Source organism: Schistocerca serialis, chromosome 2 (assembly GCF_023864345.2).
Source record: "Schistocerca serialis cubense isolate TAMUIC-IGC-003099 chromosome 2, iqSchSeri2.2, whole genome shotgun sequence".
NCBI lineage: Eukaryota > Metazoa > Arthropoda > Insecta > Orthoptera > Acrididae > Schistocerca > Schistocerca serialis.
The window spans coordinates 529,686,942-529,713,943 of record NC_064639.1 but is presented as its reverse complement, the minus strand read 5'-3'; the positions used below and the strand labels follow the sequence as shown (position 1 = coordinate 529,713,943).

Here is a 27,002-nt window from a genome sequence, read left to right as displayed (position 1 = left end):
CCACACATATACAGACATAAGCAGACATATATATTCTCTTCTCATCCAAACTGTTTATTGTTCATGTTTCTCTGCCATACATGGTTACTCTCCACAAAAATGTGTTCAGAAATGACTTCGTAACACAAAAATCTGTATTCAGTGTTAACAAATTTCTCTTCTTCAGAAATGGTTTTCTTGCTGTTGCCATTCTACATTTTATATCCTCTCTACTTCGACCATCATCAGTTACTTTGCTGCCCAAATAGCGAATCTAATCTGTTTCTTTCAATGCCTCATTTCATAATCAAATTTTTTCAGCATCACCTGATTTAATTCAACCACATTCCATTATCCTTGTTTTGCTTTTGTTGAAGTCCATGTTACACGTTCATATTATAGCCTCCTTTCAAACCACTGTCCATACTGTTTAAGTGCTCTTACACATCCTTTGCTGTCTCTGATAGAATTATGTCGTCATCGACAAACCTCAAAGTTCTTGTTTCTTCTCCCTGAATTTCAGTTCCTGCTCCAGATTTTTCTTTGGTTTCCTTTACTGCTTGCTCAGTGTACAGGTTGACAACATCAGGGATAAGCTACAACCTTGTCTCACTCCCCTCTTAAACAGTGCTTCCTTGCCATGCCTTGTAATTGCTGTGTGGATTCTGTACAAGTTGTAAATAGGCTTTTGCTCCTTGTGTTTTATCGTGCTACCTACGGAATTTCAAAGAGTTCATTCCAGTTAACATTGTCAAAAGTTTTCTCTTTGTTTCAGCTTGGGTCTTTCAGTGCTCTCTCAGATTGTCCCCACAATATCATACCGCTTATCTCATCTATGTCCTCTTCCATTTCCATAATATTGCCCTCAAGTACATCTCCCTTGTATAGACCCTCTATATACTCCTTCCACCTTTCTGCTTTCCCTTCTTTGATTAGGACAGTTTTTCCATCTTTGCTCTTGATATTCATATAGCTGCTTCTCTTTCCTCCAAAAGACTCTGTAATTTTCCTTTAGTTGGTATCTACCTTTCCGCTAGTGATATATACTTCTACACCCTTACATTTGTCCTCTAGCCATTCCTGCTTAGCCATTTTGCATTTCCTGCAAGTCTAATTTTATATACATTTGTGTTCCCTTTTACCTGCTTAATTTGCTGCAGTTTTGTATTTTATCCTTTCATTAATTAAATGCGATATGTGCTATGCTTGCCTTTTTATCTATTTGATCCTCTGCTGGCTTCACTATGTCATCTCTCAAAGCTACCCATTCGTCTTCTACTGTATTGCTTTCCCCTGTTCTAGTCAACCATTCTTTAATGCACCTTCTGAAACTCTCAACAACCTCTGGTTCTTTAAACTTATCCAGGTCCCGTCCCATCTCCTTGATTTTCTATCTTTGTACAATGTCTTCAGTTTTTTAAAGCACAGTTCATAAACAATAAGTTGTGGTCAGTCCATGTCTGCCACTAAAAATGTCTTACAATTTAAAATCTGGTACCTAAATCTCTGTCTTACCATTAAATAATCAGTTTGAGACCTTCTGGTCTCTCCAGGTAGCTTCCATGTATACAGCCTGTTTCATGATTTTTAAACCAAGTGTTAGCTATCATTAAATTTGCTCTGTACAAAATTCTACCAGGTGGCTTTCTCTTTCATTCTTTTCCCCCAGTCCATATTCAACTACTATTTTACTTTCTCTTCCTTTTCCTACTATTGAATTCCTGTCCCCAGTCACAATAAAATTTTTGTCTCCTGTGACTATCTGAAAGATTTCTTTTATCTGATCATACATTTCTTCAGTCTCTCCATCATCTGCAGAACTAGTTGGCATATAAACTTGTGCTACTGTGGTGGGTGTGGGTTTCATGTCTGGTTTGGCTGCAATAGTGCATTCACTCTGCTGTTCATAGTAGCTTACCCTCATTCCTATTTTTCTAATTCATTATTAAATCTACTCCTGCATTACCCCTGTGTGATTTTGTATAATTAGCCTTGTATTCACATGATCAGGAGTCCTGTTCCTCCTGCCACCAAACTTCGCTGATTCCCATTATATGTAACTTCAGCTTATCCATTTCCCTTTTTAAATTTTCTAATTTAAATGCTTGATTAAGGGATTTAACATTTCACACTCCAATCTGTAGAATGTCAGTTTTGTTTATCCTGATGATGATGTCCTTGTGAGTAGCCCCCCCCCCCCCCCCCCCCGGAGATCCGAATGGGGGGACTATTTTACCCCTGGAATATTTTATCCAAGAGGATGCCATTATCATTTAACCATACAGTAGAGCTGCATGCCCTCAGGAAAAATTAGGAAAATATGTGATACAGTTAGTACTCTTAAATATTTTGTTTTCAGGTAAAATTTCATAATAATATGGATTTAAACAATTAGTTGTAAAAACTTTAATTTTCTGTTAAATAACATAAGTATTTCAATTACTAACATTTACAAATGTTATTGTTGAAGCATTACGTTTTTTAGTTCAGCAAGTTACTTTGCACTTTGTAATATATGTTGTTAAACAGTCTTGATATTTTTTATGCTGATGTGGAACTTTGAAAACTATAATTTTGTATGAAAATAACTGTACTGCAAAATCAACACTACCAGAGAAGGAAAGTTGCTACTCACCATATAGCGAAGATGCTGAGTCGCGATAGGCACAACGAAAAGATTCACACAATTAAAGCTTTTGGCCATTAAGGCCTTTACCAACAGTAGACACACATACACACACACTCACGTAAACGCAACTTGCACTCCATCCTGGATTTTCTGTTGTTCGATTTTTGTAATGCAAAATCGATTTAATATTCCCTTAGATCTGACACTTCTGTTATAACTAATTGTAAACTTGAAAATACATTGTTACAAATTATTAAAGTGTGTTATTTTTGTGATGACACATGTACTTTGCATCAGTTGGTATATAATCTAAAATTCTTCAGTGCAACATTAAATAACTAATAATAAATGTGAAATTTGGTCATAAGAAATTGTAATACTCAATACCATGTATACATTGAAAGCTATATATTGAGTAATATATTAAAAGCTGTGTATCCCACACTCAAATATGAGGTATAAACATACGATGTTGCAACATGTTCTTACCAATTGAAGTTTCCAGCCATACCTTATAGACCAGCTCAAAGCTTTTAGTTTGCCATTATAGCATTTTCAGATTGATAGACTGAGTCTGGAAACATAAAACTCACAAATACTTGAAATTTCCGTGTCAGCAATAAGTAACTGGAATCCATCTCATTATCAGTGTATCAACTGAAGAGCTTGCTGCCCATTATTACATTACCCACAACTAACCACTGCGGCAGTCCTATTGCTCAATGTTAATGACTGTGTCTTATCAAGTATCTTTTGAGGTTGTAAGCAAATGCAGGACTGCCAGATAACCTAACATTATTTATCTGTCTAAAACCATTACCAAATTCAATGACTGAGGAACTAGATTAAGTTCCAAGAACTATATGTTGAATGGCTATTTTCAAGAGTCTTTAAAGCAGCTATTGCACAGTGGAATTCTTCAGTACTGGCCAGACCAATGTAATTCTACTATCATTTTAGCTGCTGGTAACTACATTGTCACCTCTTTAAATAATTTATAATTTTCCAAAAATTTTGTTGCAGCGTGTTCTTCTCTGTAAGAGCAGCAGCATCTTTGTAAATGTACATTAAGCTGTGGAATTTGTAACACATCTTGAAGGAAATCGTTTATATTTTGAAATTGCTTAAAGAATCACAAAATATCAAAATGTGAGCTCATATTCCAACACCAATCCATATTTCATTCTACCTTTAACCTATACTCCTCCTCCCAATGATGTGAAGATTCACCAGGAATGACATGTGGTTTGGATTCCATCTTAAACTGTAGGTCCCCTTTTCCCAGTAGGATTACTGGGGTAGGTTAGGGTCACCAAAGTGGCATTCAAATGAAGGACATGGCAGGTCATTGAGCCAACGGAATTATTATTATTACTATTTTGTGTGAGCTGCTTTTAAATTTGAAAATTATTTGTAAGGATTCTAAGAATCCATTACTCAGAGTGAAATAGGGCAATGCAGTGTACAATAGCTTGAGGAATACTCTGTATTCCTGTTTCTGCCAATTTCTAGCTCTTTTCATTTGGACATGGGACAAATTATGTAAATTTCTTTTTCCATATTTTCATAAATTTTTGTTGTGGAATTCCAATTTTTATTTTCCTCATTTTGTATTTCTTATGTCGCTGCCTAATAGTAGAAGTTCTATAGTGAAAAAAGTATCAAATTTAATAATATACCTAATCACTGATGTATCTAGTATTATTTGTCTAAACGTTTCATGTATTCGTTCCATGTTTCTAGCATTTCTGTTTGAGAAGGTTGCTGTGAAGTATTGTGATTTAATTTCACCCATTGGCCAGGCACATAGTGTATTTGTTATTGGGAAACATTTAAAACCACCATAGTATGAATTTAGGGCATTATCATACAGACTCGCCTATTTCAAACTGGGACCTGTGACCGTTTTTGTGAATGCCTCATTCTTTGTAACAAGAAGTAAAGAGACTACTGCCGTCTCAAGGAAATTTATTTCCTATTGTCTTCCAGTTAACTGGCCGCTATAGTATGTATTCCAGCATCACTTTGTTATTGTAGATACAAATTCACTTTGACAATTCTAATATTTCAGGAAAAAATTAATGATCAGTTGGGAACACTTCTAGGCAGGCAATGCCACCTTGAAGCAAAACTGAGAGGAATTTCAAAAGCACTACCAAACCTTCAGATAGTTCATTCTGATGCTAAGCAGTTAGTGGAGATGATAAGCTTTACTTCAACACTTGCAGAGAATGTGAGTGCCAAAGTCCGCCAGTTGGACTTAGCAAGGGTAAGTGTTTACTGTGATTTTAGACATGTTACATGAAAACTGGGTGTAAAATAGAGAATTTGACAATATGTCAATCGAATTGCTGCTCTTGGTTGTTTCATTTGAATGGAGAGATGCTGTGTTTGTATTCTAGTTGCTGGTAAATTCCCACCAGAGATCCGATTCAGTATTTGCTAGGTATGACCTTGCCAAACACAACTTGTAGAACTAAACCACAGAAATTGCTGTGTTGACATTTTCTGCCGTCTTGCCAATGCCTTTAATTGTGCAGATCATAAGTTGCACCATGTAGAGTAGTATGATGTGATGGGTATTCCCTTTACATGAATAGAGTTGTATCTTAACAGTAGAAAACAGATGTCACATTAACAAATGATGCAATAAGAATAAGATTAAATTTGGAGAGAGAAAACATAAAATATGGAGCTTGACCCTCTCCTGTTCTAGCCTGGGATAAATGATTTACCCTAAACGTTTGAGAAGTCTGCAAAACCTGTCATGTTGGCTGATGTCACAAGTGGACTGATAAGTGTCCAAACATGCCTATGCAAGGTACAGCTAAGAGAATAATGAAACAGGCATACAACTGGCCAACAACAGACAGTGTAATCCTTAACCTTACACAGACTTCTAAACAAACAAAAATTATTTAAAAGTACCAGAAATAGAATAAGTTCGCATGCACTGGATGAGGCTCAATCTATGCAGTTGCTAGGCTCCTGGATGGAAGTTTCTAGGCACCAGGGGGAGCTAATAAACTTGAGATGGCACCAGCAAGTGGATAAATCAATCAAAAAATTCAGAGCCATATGCTTTATACATAGACTAGTTATGTTGGCACGCAGGCAGACTTGCTAGGATACTTTAATACAATACTGTTGTAAGGCATAATCTTACAGGCCAAAGCAACTATGGTTAAAGGTATTTATTCCTCAGCAACATGCAGTACGGATATTGTGTAAAGTTGATAACTAAACAACCTGCAGAAATTTCTTCAGGGACCTAGAGATTCATACATTTCCTTGTCATGACACATTCTTCCTAATACTATTTGTGGTTGATAACAAAAGAGAATTTAGAATGAATTGTGCAATTCACAGCAACAATACTAGACATGCCAGTAATTTCCATGTAGATTTTGCTTCCATATCTAGTGTTCAGATTTACGTTTTATGTTCTGATGCTATATCAAATTATTACTGGACATCAAACAGGAAACTGAAAATCCCCAAATAGCAAAAAATCAAGTAAAAGGCTACCTTATTATGCAATATACACTATGTACAAAAATATCCTGAGACCTAGTTCTATAGGATTCAGGTCAGGACGTTGTGCAGGCCAGTTCATTACAGGGATGTTATTGTCGTGTAACCACTTCGCCACAGGCCATGCATTATGAACAGATGCTTGATCATGTTGAAAGATGCAATTGCCATTTCCGAATTGCTCTTCAACAGTGGGAAGCAAGAAGGTACTTAAAACATCGACGTAGGCCTGTGCTGTGATAGTGCCATGCAAAATCAACAAGGGGTGCAAGCCCTCTCCATGGAAAAACACGACGACCCATAACACCACCACCTCCGATTTTTACTGTTGGCAGATGATGTTCACCGGGCATTCGCCATACCCACATCCTGCTATCGGATCGCCACATTGTGTACTGTGATTCGTCACTCCACACAACAGTTTTTCCACTATTCAATCATCCAATGTTCACTCTCCTTACACCAAGCAAGGCGTCATTTGGCATTTACTGGCATGAGCAGCAGCTTGACCATGAAATCCAAGTTTTCTCACCCCCTGCGTAACTGTGATAGTACTTGCAGTGGATCCTGATGCAGTTTGGAATTCCTGTGTGATGGTATTGATAGATGTCTGCCTATTACACATTACGAACCGCTTCAGCTGTTGGCGGTTTCTATCAATCAGCAGACAAGGTTGGCCTGTATGCTTTTGTGGTGTACACATCCCTTCATATTTCCACTTCACTATCACATTAGAAATAGTGGACCTAGGGATGTTTAGGAGTGTGAAAATCTTGCGTACAGACTTATGACACAAGTGACATGCAATCACCTGACCACGTTCAAAGTCTTTGAGTTCCGCAGAGTGCCCCATTTTGCTCCCTCATGATGTCTAATGACTAATGAGGCCACTGATATGGAGTACCTGACAGTAGGTGGCAGCACAATGGGCCTAATATGATAAACATATGTTTTTGGGGGTGTCCAGATACTTCTGATCACATAGTGTATCACAGTATTTTGTTTCAGGGATGTAAATTCTACTTAACTCTAATACTCATATTAGACAAAATCAGACAATGGAAACTCCAGATTGAAATATCAACAGTATTAGTAAAATGATAGATTGCTACTCACCATAAAGATGACCCACTGAGTTGCAGACAGGCACAACAAAAAGGCTGTTACACACTTTCAGCCAAAACTTTCTTCAACCAAGAAAACACACACACACACAAGCAAGCACACCTCACACAGACGTGACCACTAACACCAGCAGCTCTGAGCAGTGAGGTGTGCTTGCTTGAGTGAATATATATATATATATATATATGTGTGTGTGTGTGTGTGTGTGTGTGTGTGTGTGTGTGTGTGTGTGTGTGTGTGTGTGTGTGTGTGTGTGTTTCTTTGCTGAAGAAGTCTTGGGCCAAAAATTATAATGTGTCACAGCCTTTTTGTTGTGACTGTCTGCAATTCAGTGGGCCATCTTTATGGTGAGTAGCAATCTGTCCTTTTCCTAATATTGTTTATATTAGACAGATCTCCACTTTACCAGTATATAGACAGTTCATAGTTTTCTGTGTAAAACTACACAAACGATATGTTTGAAATTGAGTCCCAGACAGTTACAACAAGAAAACTGCTGTACATTTGAGCTTTCAGCTGAAAGGCCTTCTTCTTCGGTAGAAAACACACACAAAGATTCATACAGGCACAACTCACACACACGACAACTGTCTCTGGGCGAGCAACTGGTCCTGATGGGAGAATCAGTCAGTAGGTGCTGGTGGTAAGGAGGAGGCTGGAGTGGGGAGCCTGGGGGGGGGGGGGGGGGGGGGGGAATGTAGTGCTGCTTGTGGGAGCATCGGCATAGTGGTGTGTTGTGGTGGGGACAAGGTAAGGCTGCTTGGTGCTTTCGGGCGGTTTGGGGTAGGAGGGAACAGTGGGAAAGAAGGTAAGTAGAGGAGGCAAAAAGACTAGTGGGTGTGTTTATGGAATAGAAGGCTATGTAGGAGTGGGAGCCAGGAAGGGGATAGGTGGGTGAAGGACAGAGACTGGCAAAGGTCGAAGTGAGGAAGGTTATGGGAACATAGAATGTATTGAAGAAGGGAGGGTTTCCACCTTTGCATTTCAGAAAAGCTGATGGTGGTAGGAAGGATCCAGGTGGTGCAGGCAGTGAAGCAGTCATTGAAGTGAAGCATGTTGTGTTGGGGAACATATTCAGCAGCTGTGTGGTCCAGCTGTCCCTTCGTCACAGTTTGTTGGTGGCCATTCGTGCGGACAGACAGCTTGCTGGTTGTCAAGCCCACATAGAAAGCAACACTTTGCCTTGTGGCTCACATCACTGCAATAGATCTAGGTGCAAGACCTGTCCCATATATCCTCCCACTACCACCTATTCCAGATCATTCACAGTCATCACCTATATCATCCAAGGCAGGCTACTTGTGAAAGCAGTCAAGTGGTCTATGAACTAAGCTCTGCTTCCTATTTGGACATGACAACCAACAATCTGTCTGTCTGCATGAATGGCCACCAAGAAACAGCAGCCAAGAGAAGGCTGGGCCACCCAGATGCTAAATGTCCTGCCCAATATAACATGCTTCACTTCAATGATTACTTAACAATCTGGGTCCTTCCTAATAATACCAGCTTTTCTGAATTGCACAGGTGGTAACTATCTGTGCAGTAAATCTAACATCCCTGTAATCACTCTTGGTCTCAACCTTTGCTACTCCCTTTCTTTCACCCACCTATCTCCTCCCTTGCTTCCAGTTCTACACATCCTTTTATTCCACCAACACACCCACTAGTCTTTTTCCCTTCCTCTACTTATCTCCTTTCTGCACCCCTTCCTCTCCCCACCCCAAACCTCCTGACAGCACCTGACAACTTTACTCTGTCCCCACAATGTCCCTGCATGCTCCCACAAGCAGCACTACCCCCCCACCCTTCCAACCCTACCCTGCTCTGCCATCCCTCCATGCACCAGCCACTTCCTTACCCCCACCATCATAGATGCTACTCCCATCAGGCCCTGTGGCCCACATTCTCAGTGGCCAGAGTCAGTGGTCATGTGTGCACGAGTTGTGCTTCCATGAATGTGTGTGTGTCTTCTACCTCAGAGGGAGGTCTGTTGGCAAAAGCTTAAATATATAGCAGTCTTTTTGTTGTTCCTGTTTGTGACTCAGTGTCTCCTGTATATGGTGAGTGGCAGTCTATCCTTTCCATAATATTGTCATTATTCCATCCTGAATTTTCCATTGTTTGATGTGTTTGAAGTACTGGAATCTTGGTTTTCTGTCAGAAAGGTTACAATTTATAATAATTGGCCAGAAGTCATGAAGTAAAATAGAAGTGGTATCTGGCATTCCCCAGTGAAGCGTTACAGTCCCCCTACTGTTCCTGATCTATATAAATGACTTAGGAGACAATCTGAGCAGCCCTATTAGATTGTTTGCAGATGATGCTGTCATTTACCGTCCAGTTAAGTCATCAGAAGGAGCTGTAAAATGATTTAGACAAGATATCTGTTTGGTGCAAAGAGTGGAAATTCACTTTTAACAATAAAAAGTGTGAGGTGCTCCACATGCTTACTAAAAAATATCTGTTAAATTTCCATCATACAATCACATAAATATGAAGGTTATTGATTCAACTGAATACCTATAGATTACTGTGATGAAAAATTTAAAGTGGAACCATCACAGAGAGAATATTGTGGGAAAGATCAACCAAACACTGCATTTTAAAGTCAGAGCAATTAGAAGATGCAACATAGCTACTAAAGAACCTTCCTCCACTATACCTGTCTTAACTCATCTGGAGTACTACTGTGTGGTATGGCATCCTTAATAGACAGGATTGATGGAGGATATTGTAAAACTGAAAGAAGCACTGCTCATTTTGTATTGCCACAAAATGTAGGAGATAGTGTCATGGATAAGATATACAATTTGGAGTGCTAGTATTAAACAATGGCATTTTTTGTTGTAGTGATAACTTTTCATGAAATTTCAATCACCAACCTTCTCTCAACTTTCTCCTCCAAATGCTAAATATTTTTTACTCACATCTCTATTGGAAGAAATGACCAACATAATAAAGTTAAAAAATCAGAACTTGCACAGGAAGATTTAGGTGTTCATTTTTCACATAAGCTATGCTATAGTCCAATACTTGAAAAATAACCTGAAAGTGGTTGTATGAACCCACCTCCAAGCACTTAAGTGTGAATTTTATGTGGATTTAGATGTTGGTGTTAATGTTCTGCAATTCCACGGCAGCTGATGCATATTGCTCATGTGGGGATTTATTTGCATGAACTGTGTATTTGGCTCTCTGATCGTGAAAACAGAGAGGAATCTCATAGTCAGATGTGGCACCTGCAAACAAAAATATTCAGACCACCAAAAGTTCAAGAAGGTAGTTTTCTCCATAGATGTCTGCTGCAAATAGTCTTCCAACCACTTGTGACAAGCTAGCCTGATCGACAGATGTTCTATTAACAGTAAAGTTTCTCCTTTAATGTTGCCTCTGGCTTCACTAGCAACCAGAAGGAAGGTAGGCAAAGACGTTAGTACACATGTTTTCACATCCAGATAGTCTGAGATAGGGAAACAGTCGTACATGCACGTGCTTCCCCCCCCCCCCCCCCCCCCCCCACACACACCCACACACCCACACACACACCCACACACATGCACACGTCTAAAATAAGCAGCAGACCTTTGTGCATGCTGCCCCTGATGTGCCCTCACTAAAGAAGGAAAAGTGTTTGGGAATGAAGCAGAAGAAAAATAACCATTATGTTGCAAAGTAATTTTTGTCAATACAGTGTGAAGGAAAAGGATTAGAGAGGGGTACAGTTCAGAAAAGTCACCCAGAACCTCGGGTCACAGGAGACTTACTGGATGGGATGAGAAGGAAGGACTAAGAGTTTAAAGTGGAAGATAGGGTAATACGCATGGCAGAGATTAGTAACAAAACACTGTATGTGGTAAAGGTTGGTGGAGGACGAGGGTTGGGAGGGGGGGGGGGGGGGGAGGGGTAATATAATGGGCAGAAAAAAGAAAAGATAAGTTATTATGAAGAAACACTGAGGCATAATAAATTAAGGCCAGGTGTGTGTCAAGAACCAAGGACATGTGAAACAGCAGTTCCCACCTGCAAAGTTCAGAGAAACTGCTGTCTGGGGGGAGAAGCCAGATGGCATGTGTGATGGAACAGGCACTGAGGTAATGACTGTCATGTTGTAGAGCATGCTCCACAGCAGGATACTGTGTGTTGCCAGTACTCACCCTCTGTGTGTGACCATTCAAAATAACTGATAACTTGGTGGTACCCATTCTGATGTAAAAGGCCGAGCAGTGTTTACATAACAGCTGATGTAAGATGTGTCATTTCAAATGTGGCTCTCCCTTTGATAGTGTATGTTTTGCCAGTTACAATGCTGGAATAGGTGGTGGTAGGAGGGTGCATAGGGCAAGTCTTGCAGCAGGGTGGTCAGAGGGCTAGGAGCCATAGGGTAGGGAGATGGGAACAGAAGGAGCATAGGGTCTGACAAGGATATTGAGGAGATTGGGAGGACAATGAAAAGCTGTTCTAGGTGTGGTGGACAAAAATCTCAGACAGAATAGATCTCACTTCAGGGCATGATTTTAGGAAGTCATGGTGTTGTCGTAGTAGCTGATAAATGCAGTCAAGACCAGGATAATACAGGGTGTCAAGTGATGTGCTCTGAAGTTGTTTTTTGAAGGGATCAGCAGTACCAGGATTGGATGTGATAGCCTGGGAAATCTGCTTCTGAACTGGTGTATTGCTGTAAAGAGTCTGTATCAGAACAAATATATTTGCCTCTCGAATACCAAGGCTGTATTGGGGGGGGGGGGGGGGGGGGGGGACATTTGACATGGAAAGGATGGCAACTGTCAAAATGTTTGTTAGTAAATTTAATATGGACAGAAGTAAGTAATTGGCCTTTGGTGAGAATGAGACCAACATCAAGGAAAGTGGCATGGGATTCAGAATAGGACCATGTGAAATTTAATTGGGAGAAGTTATTTAGAGGTTCCAGAAATTTTATTTAACAGGTCAGCCTCACCATGAGTCCATACAGCAAAGATGTCATTAATGTATCTAAACCAAACCAGGGGCTGAAGGCTTATGGATCCCAGAAAAGCCCCCCTTCCAAGTGCCCCATGAGAAGTTTGGCATAGGAAGGAGCCATCCTGGTTCCCATGGCTGTACCCTGATCTGTTTGTATGTGAGCAAAAAGGATGTCATAGGTTTGGAACCAGGTGAGGGTTGACTGAGGAAATGTTCAGCAGCAGACAAACCATGTATGTGGGGGGTGCTGGTACAGAGGGAATGGTATCAGCGGTGACTAGCAAAGTGTGTGGTGGGAGTGGAATGGGCATGGATTTCAGATGATCTAGGAAATGGTTGGTATCTTGAAGCCAGGAACTCTTGGATGGTGAGGATGATTGGCTTTTTGGATCTTAGGAAGAAGATAAAAGGTATGGGTGTCTGGTTTGGGTGGGATAAGAAGTTCCCTGAATTGAGGTGTAAGTCTTTGTAAGGGGCCCAAGGTTTGTAAGGCAGACTACAGGTCAGTTTGAATGACAGGGATGGGATCTCGATGGCAGATGCTGCATGTAGAGGTCTCAGACAGCGTAGACCTTCACTAACATATTCCTGTCGGTCAAGTACCACAATGGTAGATCCTTTGTCTGCTGGGGGGATAATGATGGAGTCATCAGCTTTTGCGAGATGTAGAGCATGGAGTTCTGCAGAGGACAGGTTAGGGTCATGTTATAAGGACCTGAGGAATAGTTGTGAACCAATGCTGGATGTGAGGAATTCTTGGAAGGCTTGGAAGGAATGATTGTGGGGTAGTAGTGGTGGTGGATCAAGTTGTTATATCCTCATATCTACACAACACTTTCTCCCAACCCTGTGCATCATGGCTCGTATCCCTGTAATAGACCTAGCTGCAGGAGCATGCAGGGATGAGGTGGGAAGAGGATAGGGCAGCTAGGTCGAAGTCTGAAGGTGGGGAGGGAGGGGGGGGGGGTATAGGAGGGAAGTAAAGAGACTCTAGGTGTGTTTGTGGAATAGATATCTGTGTAGTGCTGAAGTGGAAACAGGGAAGGGGGTAGGTGGGTGTAGGAAATGCTCCCACAAGCAGCACTTTACAATCCCCCAACTCTACCCTGCTTTTTGTAATGTCCAAGTAAGACTGTACAGTTAATTGGGCTTCAGCTATTCAGAAATGATGTTTACATTCTCCTGCTCATTTCACCTCCACAGAGGTCTGAAAACATACTGTGAAAGGTTCATTTCTTTCTGCGTCAGATGTGACTTTACCACCGAGAACTGGAGCAACTGCATGGGTTTCACCTACCACTCGTCATGCCCTCAAATGAGGAATTCCTGCAGTGGTATTCCACCACCCACCAAGCCTACACAATATCCTTGTTTGTCCCTGCACAACACTTGCTCCCAACCCCTTGCCTCATGGCTCATATCCCTATAGTAGACCAAGATGCAGGGACAAGATGGGTAGAGGGTAGGGCAGCTAGGTTGCAGTCTGGTGGGTGGGTGGGGGATGGAAAAGGAGGGAAGTAAAAAGACTGTGGGTGCATTGGTGGAATAAAGATCTATGTAGTTCTGAAGTGGGAACAGAAGGGGGTAGGTGGGTGTAGAGCAATGCTCCCACAAGCAGCACTTTACTGTCCCCCACCCCTACCCTAATATCTCTCCCCCTCCCTGCCCCAGCTTGCTCCTTACCTCCAGTTTTCTCCTTACCCCCAGCTTTCTCCTTACCCCCACCACCCAGACTGCTTCTTCCATTGTGCACTGCTGCTTGCAGTCTGGCCTTGGCAGCCAGAGACTGTGGTCGTGTGTGTGTGTGTGTGTGTGTGTGTGTGTGTGTGTGTGTGTGTGTGTGTTTTGTCTAATTCCGATGAAGGCCTTTCTGGCTGAAAGCTTATTTGTTTGACATCTTTGCCTATCTGTGTCTCAGCGTCTCTGCTATATGGTGAGAAGCAGTATATCCTTTTCACAATACTGTCATTATTCCATCCTGAATTTTCCATAGAGGTTATGACTTAAATGTACAGTTTCCTCTAAATCAGTTTTTTCTCTATTGTATTTGTCAGTTTGATATATTGCTCATATGTCTTCTAACTAAGCAGTAACTAGAACACATTAAACATTCCAAAAATTGTTGAGTCCATTTTTTACTTTGTAGTTCTACAAATAAGTGTGTTTTGCAGGTTGAGGATATTCGCTCTTCTATTGAATGTTTCTGTTTTTATTACTGTTTTACTTTTAGAGCCGGGCATCAGAGTGCCAGCAAAGGGTGCATGATTTGTTGGACCTGCAATTATGTAGCAATGGTGTGCAAGCAGCTCTTCACAATGAAGACTATGAAAAGGCTGCAGCTCATATACACAGATTTCTTTCCATGGATGAAACTTTGGTGCAGCAAACAGCTGATGATGTTGCTGAAGGTTGAGTCCCCAGTTCCTGTGAATTTTTGACAATTTTGTTTTAATTTAGCTTATCATTCTGCCAAAAAATTTGAGACCTAATGTTGTGTGTATTCCATTTCAACAGATTGCACCAATGTCACAAATTCTTTCAAATTACTGCAAGAAGCAGCCTCTAAATTGAGAGTAATTGTAACCCAAAAATTTGATGAATCGGTAAGATCAGAAGATTTAGCATCTGTTGAAAGATTTTTCAAGATATTTCCATTACTGGGAATGCATGAAGAGGGATTAGGGAAATTTTCACTTTACTTGTGTTCAAAGGTAGGTCATGTATGTTCTTTCTTGAATATATTTTGGTGGGATGTCTCATATATCAAATTAAGGAATATGATGTGAATATAATAGAGAGAAACATTCCACATGGGAAAAATATATCTAAAAACAAAGATGATGTGACTTACCAAATGAAAGTGCTGGCAGGTCGATAGACACACAAACATACACACAAAATTCAAGCTTTCGCAACCAACGGTTGCTTCGTCAGGAAAGAGGGAAGGAGAGGGAAAGACGAAAGGATGTGGGTTTTAAGGGAGAGGGTAAGGAGTCATTCCAGTCCCGGGCGGAAAGACTTACCTTAGGGGGAGAAAAGGACAGGTATACACTCGCGCACACACACACTTATCCATCCGCACATACACAGACACAAGCAGACCTGTCCTTTTCTCCCCCTAAGGTAAGTCTTTCCGCCTGGGACTGGAATGACTCCTTACCCTCTCCCTTAAAACCCACATCCTTTCGTCTTTCCCTCTCCTTCCCTCTTTCCTGATGTAGCAACCGTTGGTTGCGAAAGCTTGAATTTTGTGTGTATGTTTGTGTTTGTTTGTGTGTCTATCGACCTGCCAGCGCTTTCGTTTGGTAAGTCACATCATCTTTGTTTTTAGATATAAATTAAGGACTATGTTTGAAAGTGCTTTTATTGTATTTTAACTTCCCATTTTTAACCTTGTTTTTTGATTAATGTGATGGAGTTGTTTGAGAGTATTCTTTTGTTGTGTAGGTGTGATGATGGTTCCTTAAAGAAGATTATAGCTCCACAGGCACTGCTTGTTTGTATAAAAATTCCAATGCTCTTTACCATCCCATCTGTTAGGAAAACATGAAGTTGTATGAGAAAGGAGAATTTCTTCTTGTGAATAGTGTTGGCCTTGTTTTGAAACTGAATGTGCTGGAAATGAGTGACAACCTGGTTATTTCCAGTGAGAAAGAGAGAGGGTGGGGGGGGGGGGGGGGGGAGATATTTGAAGATGTAGTGTTTATATATTTAGAATGAATGTGATATGTTCTGCAACATTGTGTAGAGTTTTTAAGAGTGATTATTCATATGTGCTCTTGGGTGGTTTCATTACTGAAAGCTCTTTTATTCTTCAGTTGCAGGAGACAGCACAGAAGAATTTAAGAGCAGCTCTTGAAACGGCAGTATCTGACAAGAGAGCTAATGTTATATATGCAGACACTTTGACTCTTTTATTTGAAGGCATAGCACGTGTTATTGAAATTCACCAACCTTTGGTGGAAACATATTATGGTGAGTAACCATAAAAATGTAAACAGATTGTATTCCACCTCTTAACATGAGTTATTAAGAAACTTTAAATAGCTACAAATGAGAAAAAAATATACTAAATAAAAGACCAGACAAGTGCTAGTATAAATTGCACTCTGAGGGTTCCATACAAACTCAGTTATGTATATAGGTAGATCATCTATAAGTTCTGATGAGTTAATATCAAAACATGTGACATAAATAGTATATCTTTTGATTGCACTGACTTAGAAGCTTTATTTTTTGCACTGACAAGGGATAATAGAACTTGGTATTTGGCATAAATTCATCTTGATACGTTTATCCATTCCAGGGGAAAAGGAGTTTTAACAGATGGACAACAAATGGCAAAAAATTGTTTGTATGTAATATAATTACAAATTAACAAATTTTTGGATTTTTTCCGTTACTTGTACTGAGAAATATTGTTTCTTGCAAAATTTCATGATCTGTGTCAACTGGGAGTGCTCTATTGGTTGTAATGAATGAGTTTAAGAGTGTCAGAATAGAGACATGAATGGCCATATCTTTTGACTCAACTGACATAGAAGCTTAAAGCTTTTACATCACCAAGGAACTGTAGACTTTAGTATTTGACATAAATTTCAAAATGATGCCTCTAACCATTCCTGAGAAAAAAGACAGACAAATGGACATTGTAAGTAAAAGTGAACTCATTCCAGATAGCTGAAATTTTAATGTGAAGAACTGTGACTTATGCTTTGGGGAACTAAATAATCTGAAGCATTCTTTGTTGTGATTACTTTGACCTCAAAACAAGTATGCGAAATGTCTTTGTATTTTAAGTCTTCGGTGGGTTTGCGTAGTGCTACTAGATCTCTCTTACTCTAAGCTCTATGCGTGTATGAGTACCAACCATTAGATGCAGCAGTGGATTGTTTTGCATTTCAGAGAATGGAACTGGTGGCTTAACTTTCTGGGCCACAAGGAAAAACTTCTTTAACATCCAGTCAACTTCTTAGTGAGTCGTCTACTTAGGAATTAAATGGATGTAAGACAAAATAGTCATTAGTAAGTTGAATCTTCAACATCAGACATAGTTTATTTGTATTACTCGTATTAGGGCATTTGAGACTCTGCTTAGGTGGATTGTGTGTTCCTTCAAATTTTTGTGAAATCAAAACAATTATTTTTCAATTTATTTTTTAAAAACTTCCATTTGATTCTGTGCACCACTGGTGCCCAGTCACAATTGCATCTGAAGAGAATGCAGGCAGTTTGTCCTTCCAATGACGTTTCTCCTGAATAAAATGTTGTAATAGGTTGTTTCCTTCTGCCTATATACCTCTAAAGTCTTATGATGGCATGTACTACTGTGAATTTGTTGGATTGTAACTCACTCAAATGCATTGAAGATGGCTTTTTATAGCGGAAATTTGGATATACAATAATAATAAAAAACTAATGGTATTGCAACTCATTGCCATGTTCCTGCCCTCCCTTTAGTCATTGTGCACAATGGTTCCATATGGAATAAAAGTTGCTTAGTAGGTAACAAGTTACAAGATGTGTGAAAATGAGTTTGAATTACATGATGGTGGGAGAACAGCTGGTACAGCTTACCTTCTTTTTATATTCAGAAAGCTGTATGACAAATTGCTCAATATCCCAAACCTGTTGAACATCTGTGTAATTGGACAGTTTCATTGGAGACTGTGATTGTAAATTTAAAATGTCCTCATGAAAATGCAATAGTGGCAGTATTGCATAAGTTATTAAGTTTTAGTGTTGTTTTAGTCTAACCTAATGCATTTATGATTAGAACTGCAAAAATAGTGGGAAATTGAAAGGCTAAATGTGGCAAAGTATCAGAGAGGTAGCCAATGATGAACTACAAAAAAAGTTCAGTTCTTGTTCTTGCCTAAAACTCACCCAGTTGTTGAAACATAGATTGGATTCATCTGTCTCAGTGTGAGACCTTACATCCCAGACTGAATGCAATACTTAGGTTGTCAGAAAATGTGACTATGTGAAAAAGTGGCCCAGATTTTTATAAATCTTGAAATGAATGTTACTACTAATTGCATGAGCCAGTTATGCTGTTTCATTCAAGAATTGCCAGTTTGATAGAAAAAATTTATTGAAAAGCAGCCTCCAATGTTTACATCGGAGAATACTCTCAAAATGATTAATGTAAAAGTGCCAGTGTAGGTAATAGAAATCCATACGAATACCACATTTACAATTATTATTTTTCTGAAGCACTTCATACCAGTACTGGTAAGGTTCCTTTGATAAGTGCACAACCAAATCCTCCTCTTTGTTTCTGTAAGACAGTGTTACATCTATCACTTTGTTGTTGAGAGGACATTAATTACAGCAAATGTTGGTGTGATTTTAAAAAAAGGACATAACCACTTCCTTCCTCATGCTTATTCAATTGAGCTAGTGCTCAATGTTCATAGGCTTCAAATTCTAACCTACCTTCCATTTCCAAGGCTAGTAGGCTGGGTATCAAGTGGAGCATTGCAACTTGAATTTGGCTACTCCAAATGGATCACCATCAAGCAGTCCATATTTGCCACACCAACAGTACCCTTACTACAAAGGGGCTGTTATCAATCTACAACAGTTTCTCTAATCACAGACTATACAGAATTTTGGTCTATATCGTGTATCTGTCATTTCATCAACTACTTAACAGAAAGACTATCACAGAACTGATCAAGAACTCCCAATGCACTTTATCTGATGGGAAACTTTAGCACTGTAACAGTCTCAGTATCCTTCTTACACCTGTCCCTTTCTTTATCAGGACATAGTTGCTTACTTAACGATGACCTATGTCTTTGTGCAATCTGTAAAGGTGTCCTCTCGGCTCAGTACCTCTTCCCGCTCTCTGACTCTCACACAAATACTTTGTAGCCATCTATGTACTCTCCAGTGACAACTTCTGTTCATAGATATATCCGATGAAGATAGCAGTAGGACAAAGAGAATTATTAGTTTCTCCATGTTTAGAGATTGCTGTTATTCTGCAGCTATATACTCAGTTAGTGAAAGGCCACTCCAGTTGTTGATACAGTCTTTATTTAAATTCACAATCAGTTTCAGCCATCAAATACTGTGTCAAAGCCAAAACTTATTATGGACTTAAATAAAGAATATATTAACAAGTTGAATGGACCTTTCATTTATTAAGAAATACAATTGCCCAGCTGGATTCTCAGTGACATTTAACTGGGCATTTATAGTCAGTGAGATATGTTTGAATTTCACAAATGCATCGAAATCAGGTGCAGGTAGGTAGCACTGCAGATGTCTCCCTGCAAACCTGGACACTTTCCATTGCTAAATCAGAAATCAAATATATTGTTGAAGAGAGCAAGAATCACTTGCAGAAGTGTTCCTGTACTCCCCTGACTACAGTGACATAATGACTGAGACATAGGGTTCATGTTTGAAAAGAATGAGGTTCAAATTCTAGCTTAGTTCTCATTAGTATTTCTAAATCACTTCAGGTGATTATTAGAATCTACTTGCTATTTCCAGGAATATCTTCCTAAATATATTCCATTCCCTCCTAGATCATCCTATATATTCTTTTCTTTATCATCTACAAACTGTGTAAACATCTCATACATTCGTGTAATTTTTTTATTATTATTAATGTTTTTTTCTCTGATCATATAAAAAAGTAATGATCACTTCCATGAAGTTTCTACAGACATTGTAAATTGTTGCATGCATTCTTAATCTATTTTTGTCTTTGTTAGTTACATGTCCCATAGATTGTTTGAACAATTCTTTTATCAAAATGATGTGGAACAAGCCAATTTACAGAATATGTGTACATGATTAGTGCTAACATTAATGAACAAATTATCATTTTATTACTGGTCATACAATTACACTTAAAAACACCTGTCTTTTTTACTGGCTGTCAGTTTTTAGTAGCAATTCTTCAGTGGAATAGAAGCAGTTGTCCAGAAGAAATAGTTTTAAATTAGATTTAACCCTCTAACAGACGTACCATTTTTCGTAAAATGAGCAGGCGCACGGTGCACTTTGTACACATGTAAAGAGCTGTCTTTATGTTACCAAGGTAAACATGTATCCCTGCCAACTGCTTATTTGATTACTAATTATCTCGTAGCTAACGGTCTCAGTGTGGGACTGTGCTGCTAGCTTGGTATTGGGGTCATTTTCTTGCGCAGATCATAAATTTTTTCTCACCTAACTTGCTGTTAATTTTATTTTATTTTGTTTTACTGCTGCTCACTTAGACGTCTGACAGCACAACTTACTACTGTGTCAGCTGAAGCAATAATGAAGGAATAGGCACAGCTTGCAAGTGTAAAACAACAGTGGAATGGTAGTAAGCAATGTTATTTGTGATTGACGCATTTTATGGACAGACGCGTCCGCTTGAGGTTTAAAACTTGCTTTCCTCTGTGTCAGATATGTTATCAGGCAAATGATCAAAAATTTTTATTTCTGCATACTGAGCTCCTCGCTGAGCAACAGATAGCTTTAACAGTGGCTAATAAAGCTCATTTTATGATTAGTGTTGTAGGTATGTACATCACTGTTCTTTTCAAACTGTGATAGAGTATTTATGATGAAATTCATACGTATTGTGACAGCACAGTTAAAACGCCTAGCTCCTTGACAAGGTGCCTACATGACGTCCATGGGTGAACACCACACATTATTCTTGCTTCTTGCTTTTGTGCTCTAAATACTTTCTTGTAAGTGATGAGTTACCCCAAAAAATTATTCCGTATGACATTGTTGTGTGGAAATATGCAAAATATGTCAGGAGACTGATATATTTGTTTCCAAGATTAGCAATTGACAAAGAGCAAAAGTGGCTGAACTTGATTGCTTGCAAAGCTCAGTGATACACTTTGTCCAATTTAAGTTTTCATCAGCATGTATACCCAAGAATCTACTCTACTTACTGGCTCCTGCTCATGTGATACAACAGTTGTTGGTATGGTTCTGTTTGATGTACAGAACTGTTTGTATAGTGTTTTCTCAGGATTTAGGGAGAGTCCATTTTTAATACCTAATAAGTCTTTTGAAATATCATTTACTAACTCTTATGCTGCCTTCTCTCTCATGGTATTTATTATAACACTAGTATTGTGTGCAAAAAGTACCAATTTTGCTTGTTAAATGTTAAGTGAAAGGTCATTCACATGTATAAGGAATATAAGTGAACTCAGAATTGAACCCTGTTGGACTCCCATTGTGATTTTACCCCAGTCTACCTTTCCAACATTGTCTGAGTTATTCATCACAACCTTTTGCTTTCTGTTTGCCAATTATGACAAAAACTACCTACTCGTAAAACCAAGAGTTCCTGCTCTACAGTTTACACGTTCAAAGGCCACAGAGAGATCACAAAAAATGTCAACTAGTGATATATTATTATTTAAATCCTCTGCTGTTTGGTGAATGAAGGTATAATAGCATTCTCAGTCTAGCAACCTATCTGGAATTCAAATTGTGAAATGCTAAGTAAATTGTTTCCACTTACTTGTGTGACTACTCGTGAGTACATTACTTTTTCGAATATTTTGGAAAAAGATGTCAGTAAGGAAATTGGATGATAACTGTTTAAGTCTGTCTGGTCACCTTTCTTATGAAGTGTTTTAATAATTGCATATTATAATCAGATTAGAAAAATTCCCTATGCCAGATACACATTGCTTATATCACTAAGGATATTACTTATTAAGTTGGAACAACATTTCAGAATTTTGTTTGAAATTCCATCAACCCTGCGACAACTTTTATTTTTTAGAATTTTTGTAATTGTACTAATTTCAGTGAAAGGTGTTGGTACCACCGCTAGTTGTGAAATAACACACCAGACAAAAAAGTTTGTCCGTCTGAACACATCACACTAATACTATGCAACTTTGCTTCCAGCCTTGATAATAATGACCTCAGTTTGGTGAGGAAGAGTGTCCACAAGTTTCTTCAGGTAAACCATATCCAGATGAAGCCACTTACTGACGATTAGATCCCATAGAGTGCCAGATTGCAACTATGTTGATTGCTGCATTTCGCCCACTATTCTGAATAGTCTCCAACATTTTCTGTCTCATTAAGTTCTAGTGGCTTAGCAGACCAGTCAAGATGTGACAGGGTGCCTGAGTATTTGCCAAACCACGGACATATGCACCTTGTCATCTTAGAAGATGGAAGTGTCCACAGCATACTCATCACAAAATGGAGAAGTCTACATATACAATCTGCAAGCCACCGCACAATGCACTGTGAAGGGTCCTTGTATTACTAATAGCCATTTCCTTTCCTGCTCATCTCACAAATGGAGTAAGGGAAAAACAACGGTCTAAATGCCTCCATACAAACCCTGTTCCTTACGCTAAATATACTTTGGCGGCAATAGAATTGTTCTGCAGTCAGCCTCAAAGGCCAGTACTCTAAATTTTTTCAGTAGTACCACACAAAGAAAACATCATCTTCTCTTCGAGTATTCACATTGAGTTCACGAAGCATTGTGTAATACTTGCATGTTGATTACAAATATAGAAACATGCCTTTGAATTGTTTCAGTATCTTCCTTTATTCTGACCTAGTGGGACCCCATAATCTCAAGCAGCCCTCAAGAGTGGGTTGCACTAGTGGCCTGTAGACTGTCTCCTTTATAGATGAGCTACAGTTTCCCAAAATTCCTCCAATAAACAGAAGTTGACCATTTGCCTTCTGTACTACTGTCCTTATATGCCTGTTCCATTTTGGTCACTCGGCAATGCTGTACCTAGATATTTAATCGACACAGCTGCATCAAGCAGTACATCAATAATGTTGTATTCAAACATTATCGTTTTATTTTTCCAATTCATGCACATCAACTTACATTTTTCTACATCTAGATCTAGCTGCTTATCACACCAACTAGAAATTCTGTCTAAGTCGTCATGTATCCTTCCACAGTCACTCAGCAATGGTACCTTCCTGTATACCACAGCATCATCAGCAAGCAGCTGCAGATTGCAGCTCACCCTGTCCATCAAATCATTTATGTATGTACAAAGTAAGAGTGGTCCTACTGCAATTCCCTAGGTCACTCCAGATGATACCCTTTTCTCTGATGAACACTCGCTGTCAAGGACAACATACTAGGTTCTATTACTTAAGAAGTCTTTGAGCCAATCACATATCTGGTAATCTGTTGTTGTTGTGGTCTTCAGTCCTGAGACTGGTTTGATGCAGCTCTCCATGCTACTCTATCCTGTGCAAGCTTCTTCATCTCCCAGTACCTACTGCAACCTACATCCTTCTGAATCTGCTTAGTGTATTCATCTCTTGGTCTCCCTCTGCAATTTTTACCCTCCACCCTGCCCTCCAGTACTAAATTGGTGATCCCTTGACGCCTCAGATTACATCCTACCAACAGATCCCTTCTTCTAGTCAAGTTGTGCCACAAACACCTATTCTCCCCAATTCTGTTCAATACCTCCTCATTAGTTATGTGATCTACCCATCTAATCTTCAGAATTCTTCTGTTGCACCACATTTCGAAAGCTTCAATTCTCTTCTTGTCCAAACTATTTATCGTCAATATTTCACTTCCATACATGGCTACACTCCATACAAATACTTTCAGAAATGACTTCCTGACTCTTAAATCTATACTCGATGTTAACAAATTTCTCTTCTTCAGAAATGCTTTACTTGCCATTGCCAGTCTACATTTTATATCCTCTCTACTTCGACCATCATCAGTTATTTTGCTCCCCAAATAGCAAAACTCCTTTACTACTTTAAGTGTCTCATTTCCTAATCTAATTCCCTCAGCATCACCTGACTTAATTCGACAACATTCCATTGTCCTCGTTTTGCTTTTATTGATGTTCATCTTATACCCTCCTTTCAAGACACTGTCCATTCCGTTCAACTGATCTTCCAAGTCCTTTGCTGTCTCTGACAGAATAACAATGTCATCGGCAAACCTCAAAGTTTTTATTTTTTCTCTGTGGATTTTAATACCTACTCCGAATTTTTCTTTTGTTTCCTTTACTGCTTGCTCAATATAGAGATTGAATAACATCGGGGAGAGGCTGCAACCCTGTCTTACTCCATTCCCAACCACTGCTTCCCTTTCATGTCCCTCAACTCTTATAACTGCCATCTGGTTTCTGTACAAATTGTAAATAGCCTTTGTTCCCTGTATTTTACCCTTCCCACCTTCAGAATTTGAAAGAGAGTATTCCAGTCAACATTGCCAAAAGATTTCTCTAAGTCTACAAATGCTAGAAACATAGGTTTGCCTTTCCTTAATCTTTCTTCTAAGATAAGTCGTAGGGTCAGTATTGCCTCACGTGTTCCAACATTTCTACGGAATCCAAACTGATCTTCCCTGATGTTGGCTTCTATCAGTTTTTCCATTCGTCTGTAAAGAATTCGCGTTAGTATTTTGCAGCTGTGACTTATTAAACTGATAGTTCAGTAATTTTCACATCTGTCAACACCTGCTTTCTTTGGGTTTGGAATTATTATATTCTTCTTGAAGCCTGAGGGAATTTCACCTGTTTCATATATCTTGCTCACCAGATGGTAGAGTTTTGTCGGGACTGGCTCTCCCAAGGCCGTCAGTAGTTCTAATGGAATGTTGTCTACTCCCGGAGCCTTGTTTCGACTTAGGTCTTTCAGTGCTCTGTCAAACTCTTCACACAGTATCATATCTCCCATTTCATCTTCATCTATTTCCTCTTCCATTTCCGTAATATTGTCCTCAAGAACATCGCCCCTGTATAGACCCTCTATATACTCCTTCCACCTTTCTGCTTTCTCTTCTTTGCTTAGAACTGGGTTTCCATCAGAGCTTTTGATAATCATGCAAGTGGTTCTCTTTTCTCCAAAGGTCTCTTTAATTTCGTGTAGGAAGTATCTATCTTACCCCTCGTGAGATAAGTCTCCACATCCTTGCATTTGTCCTCTAGCCATCCCTGCTTAGCCATTTTGCACTTCCTGTCACTCTCATTTTTGAGACGTTTGTATTCCTTTTTGCCTGCTTCATTTACTGCATTTTGTATTTTCTCCTTTCATCAATTAAATTCAGTATCTCTTCTGTTACCCAAGGATTTCTACTAGCCCTCGTCTTTTTACCTACTTGATCCTCTGCTGCCTTCACTATTTCACCCCTCAAAGCTACCCATTCTTCTTCCACTATAATTCTTTCCCCCATTCCCGTCAATTGTTCCCTTATGCTCTCCCTGAAACTCTGTACAACCTCTGGTTCTTTCAGTTTATCCAGGTCCCATCTCCTTGAATTCCCACCTTTTTGCAGTTTCTTCAGTTTTAGTCTACAGTTTATAACCAATAGATTGTGGTAATCTATTCCGTATTATTCTGTATGCTCATACCCATGTTACCAGTCTGCAGTGGAGCACTGTGTCAAATACTTTCTGAAAATCTACGAATAGGGACTCTACATAATGCCCCTCATCTACTGTTTGCAGAATGTCATGTGAGAAAAGGTCAAGTTGAGTTCTGCATGAGTGATGCTTTCTAAATCTGTGGTGATTTGTAGACAGTAGTTTTTTTGTGTCAAGGAAATTTATTACATTTGAACTCGGAATACTTTCAACTGTTGTGCAGAAAACCAGTGTTAAGGATATTGGTCTGTAATTATGCGGATCGTTCTTTTACGCTTCTTCTAAACAGAAGTCAGTTATGCATTTTTCCAATCACTTGGAACTTTGCTCTGGGTGAGAGAGTAGTGGTAAATGCAAGTTATGTGAGGGTGCAATACTGCAACCTGTAAAACCAAACTGGTATTCCACTGCACGTGGTGACTTATTTGTTTTCAGTTCTTTAAGTTACTTTTCTTTGCCAGGGATGCCTGTACATCCTCTATTTGGGAGCTTGTGTGACAGAAAACAGTAATGTTGAGATAAATACCCAGCTTTTTGTTCATGGTACATGACTGAGTGGGTCTAAGCATGATATGAGAAACAGCCCAGAAACTTCTCATAACCACCTCCAGCCTGAACCACAGCAACTACACACTGTGGGCTCAACACTTTATTGTACTTTCAGCACTTGGCATCATTTGAAAACAGGTAAAATTGCAACTTGTTTGGCCACATTGCATGTTCCCAGTCACCTAATGTCCAGTTTCTGTGTTTTTTGACCCACTGAAGATATGCAGTTTTATCTGTCACTTAGAGCAATAAGTTTTTGCAAGATACTCAGCCCCTAATATCCTTTGCAAGCAGTTTCCTTCACAGTTTTCACTCAGGATCAGCTCTAGGGGACCTGCATCCACTGATAGCAGCAATTCCAGTCAGGTTTGAAACAGACTGTCATTGACAAGAGGTCACACTTGTCTCCAGCTCCTTTCGGTTAGGATCTTTTCACACTCGCTAATCTTACACTGTGTTACTGGCTATGCATGGTACAGTCAGTGTTTATCCACCAGCTAACTGAGCGACTTCATTTACAGTTTCATTATGGGCACATTGGAACATTATAGTTCTTCCTAGTGTTCTGTCACACCTTCATGTTGACAGTCTTCCTGTGCTGACTCCATATAACTGGCTGGCACATTCACACTACTTCATTGCAACGCTTTACATCAGCGTTGGATGACCACATGACTGCCAGGCTTCATCTCTACACCATCTCCATATCTGCTGACTATTCCTCCTCCTCCAGATCCCCTCCAGTCTGCTTTGCCGCTGATTTCCAGATCTGCCATTAAAGTATTCTGAAATGTTTCCTCTCACCTGAAGCGCTTGGCAAGCTTCATGTTTAATCCTTTTTTCCCACATCTTCA

At 39.4% G+C, this 27,002-nt stretch overlaps 1 protein-coding gene across 4 annotated transcripts in view; it reads left to right on the top strand.

The window, feature by feature from the left end:
• Positions 1–27,002, top strand: part of LOC126457496 (conserved oligomeric Golgi complex subunit 4) — a 123,608-nt gene that overhangs the window by 18,853 nt on the left and 77,753 nt on the right. For 3 of the 4 annotated variants that reach the window (XM_050093801.1, XM_050093800.1, XM_050093803.1), the window contains 4 exons: positions 4,680–4,877; positions 14,460–14,637; positions 14,744–14,940; positions 16,048–16,204. In XM_050093801.1, coding sequence (XP_049949758.1) covers positions 4,680–4,877; positions 14,460–14,637; positions 14,744–14,940; positions 16,048–16,204 — 730 coding nt within the window. The remainder of the gene's footprint in view (positions 1–4,679; positions 4,878–14,459; positions 14,638–14,743; positions 14,941–16,047; positions 16,205–27,002) is intronic. The other variant, XM_050093802.1, reaches the window with a different exon arrangement.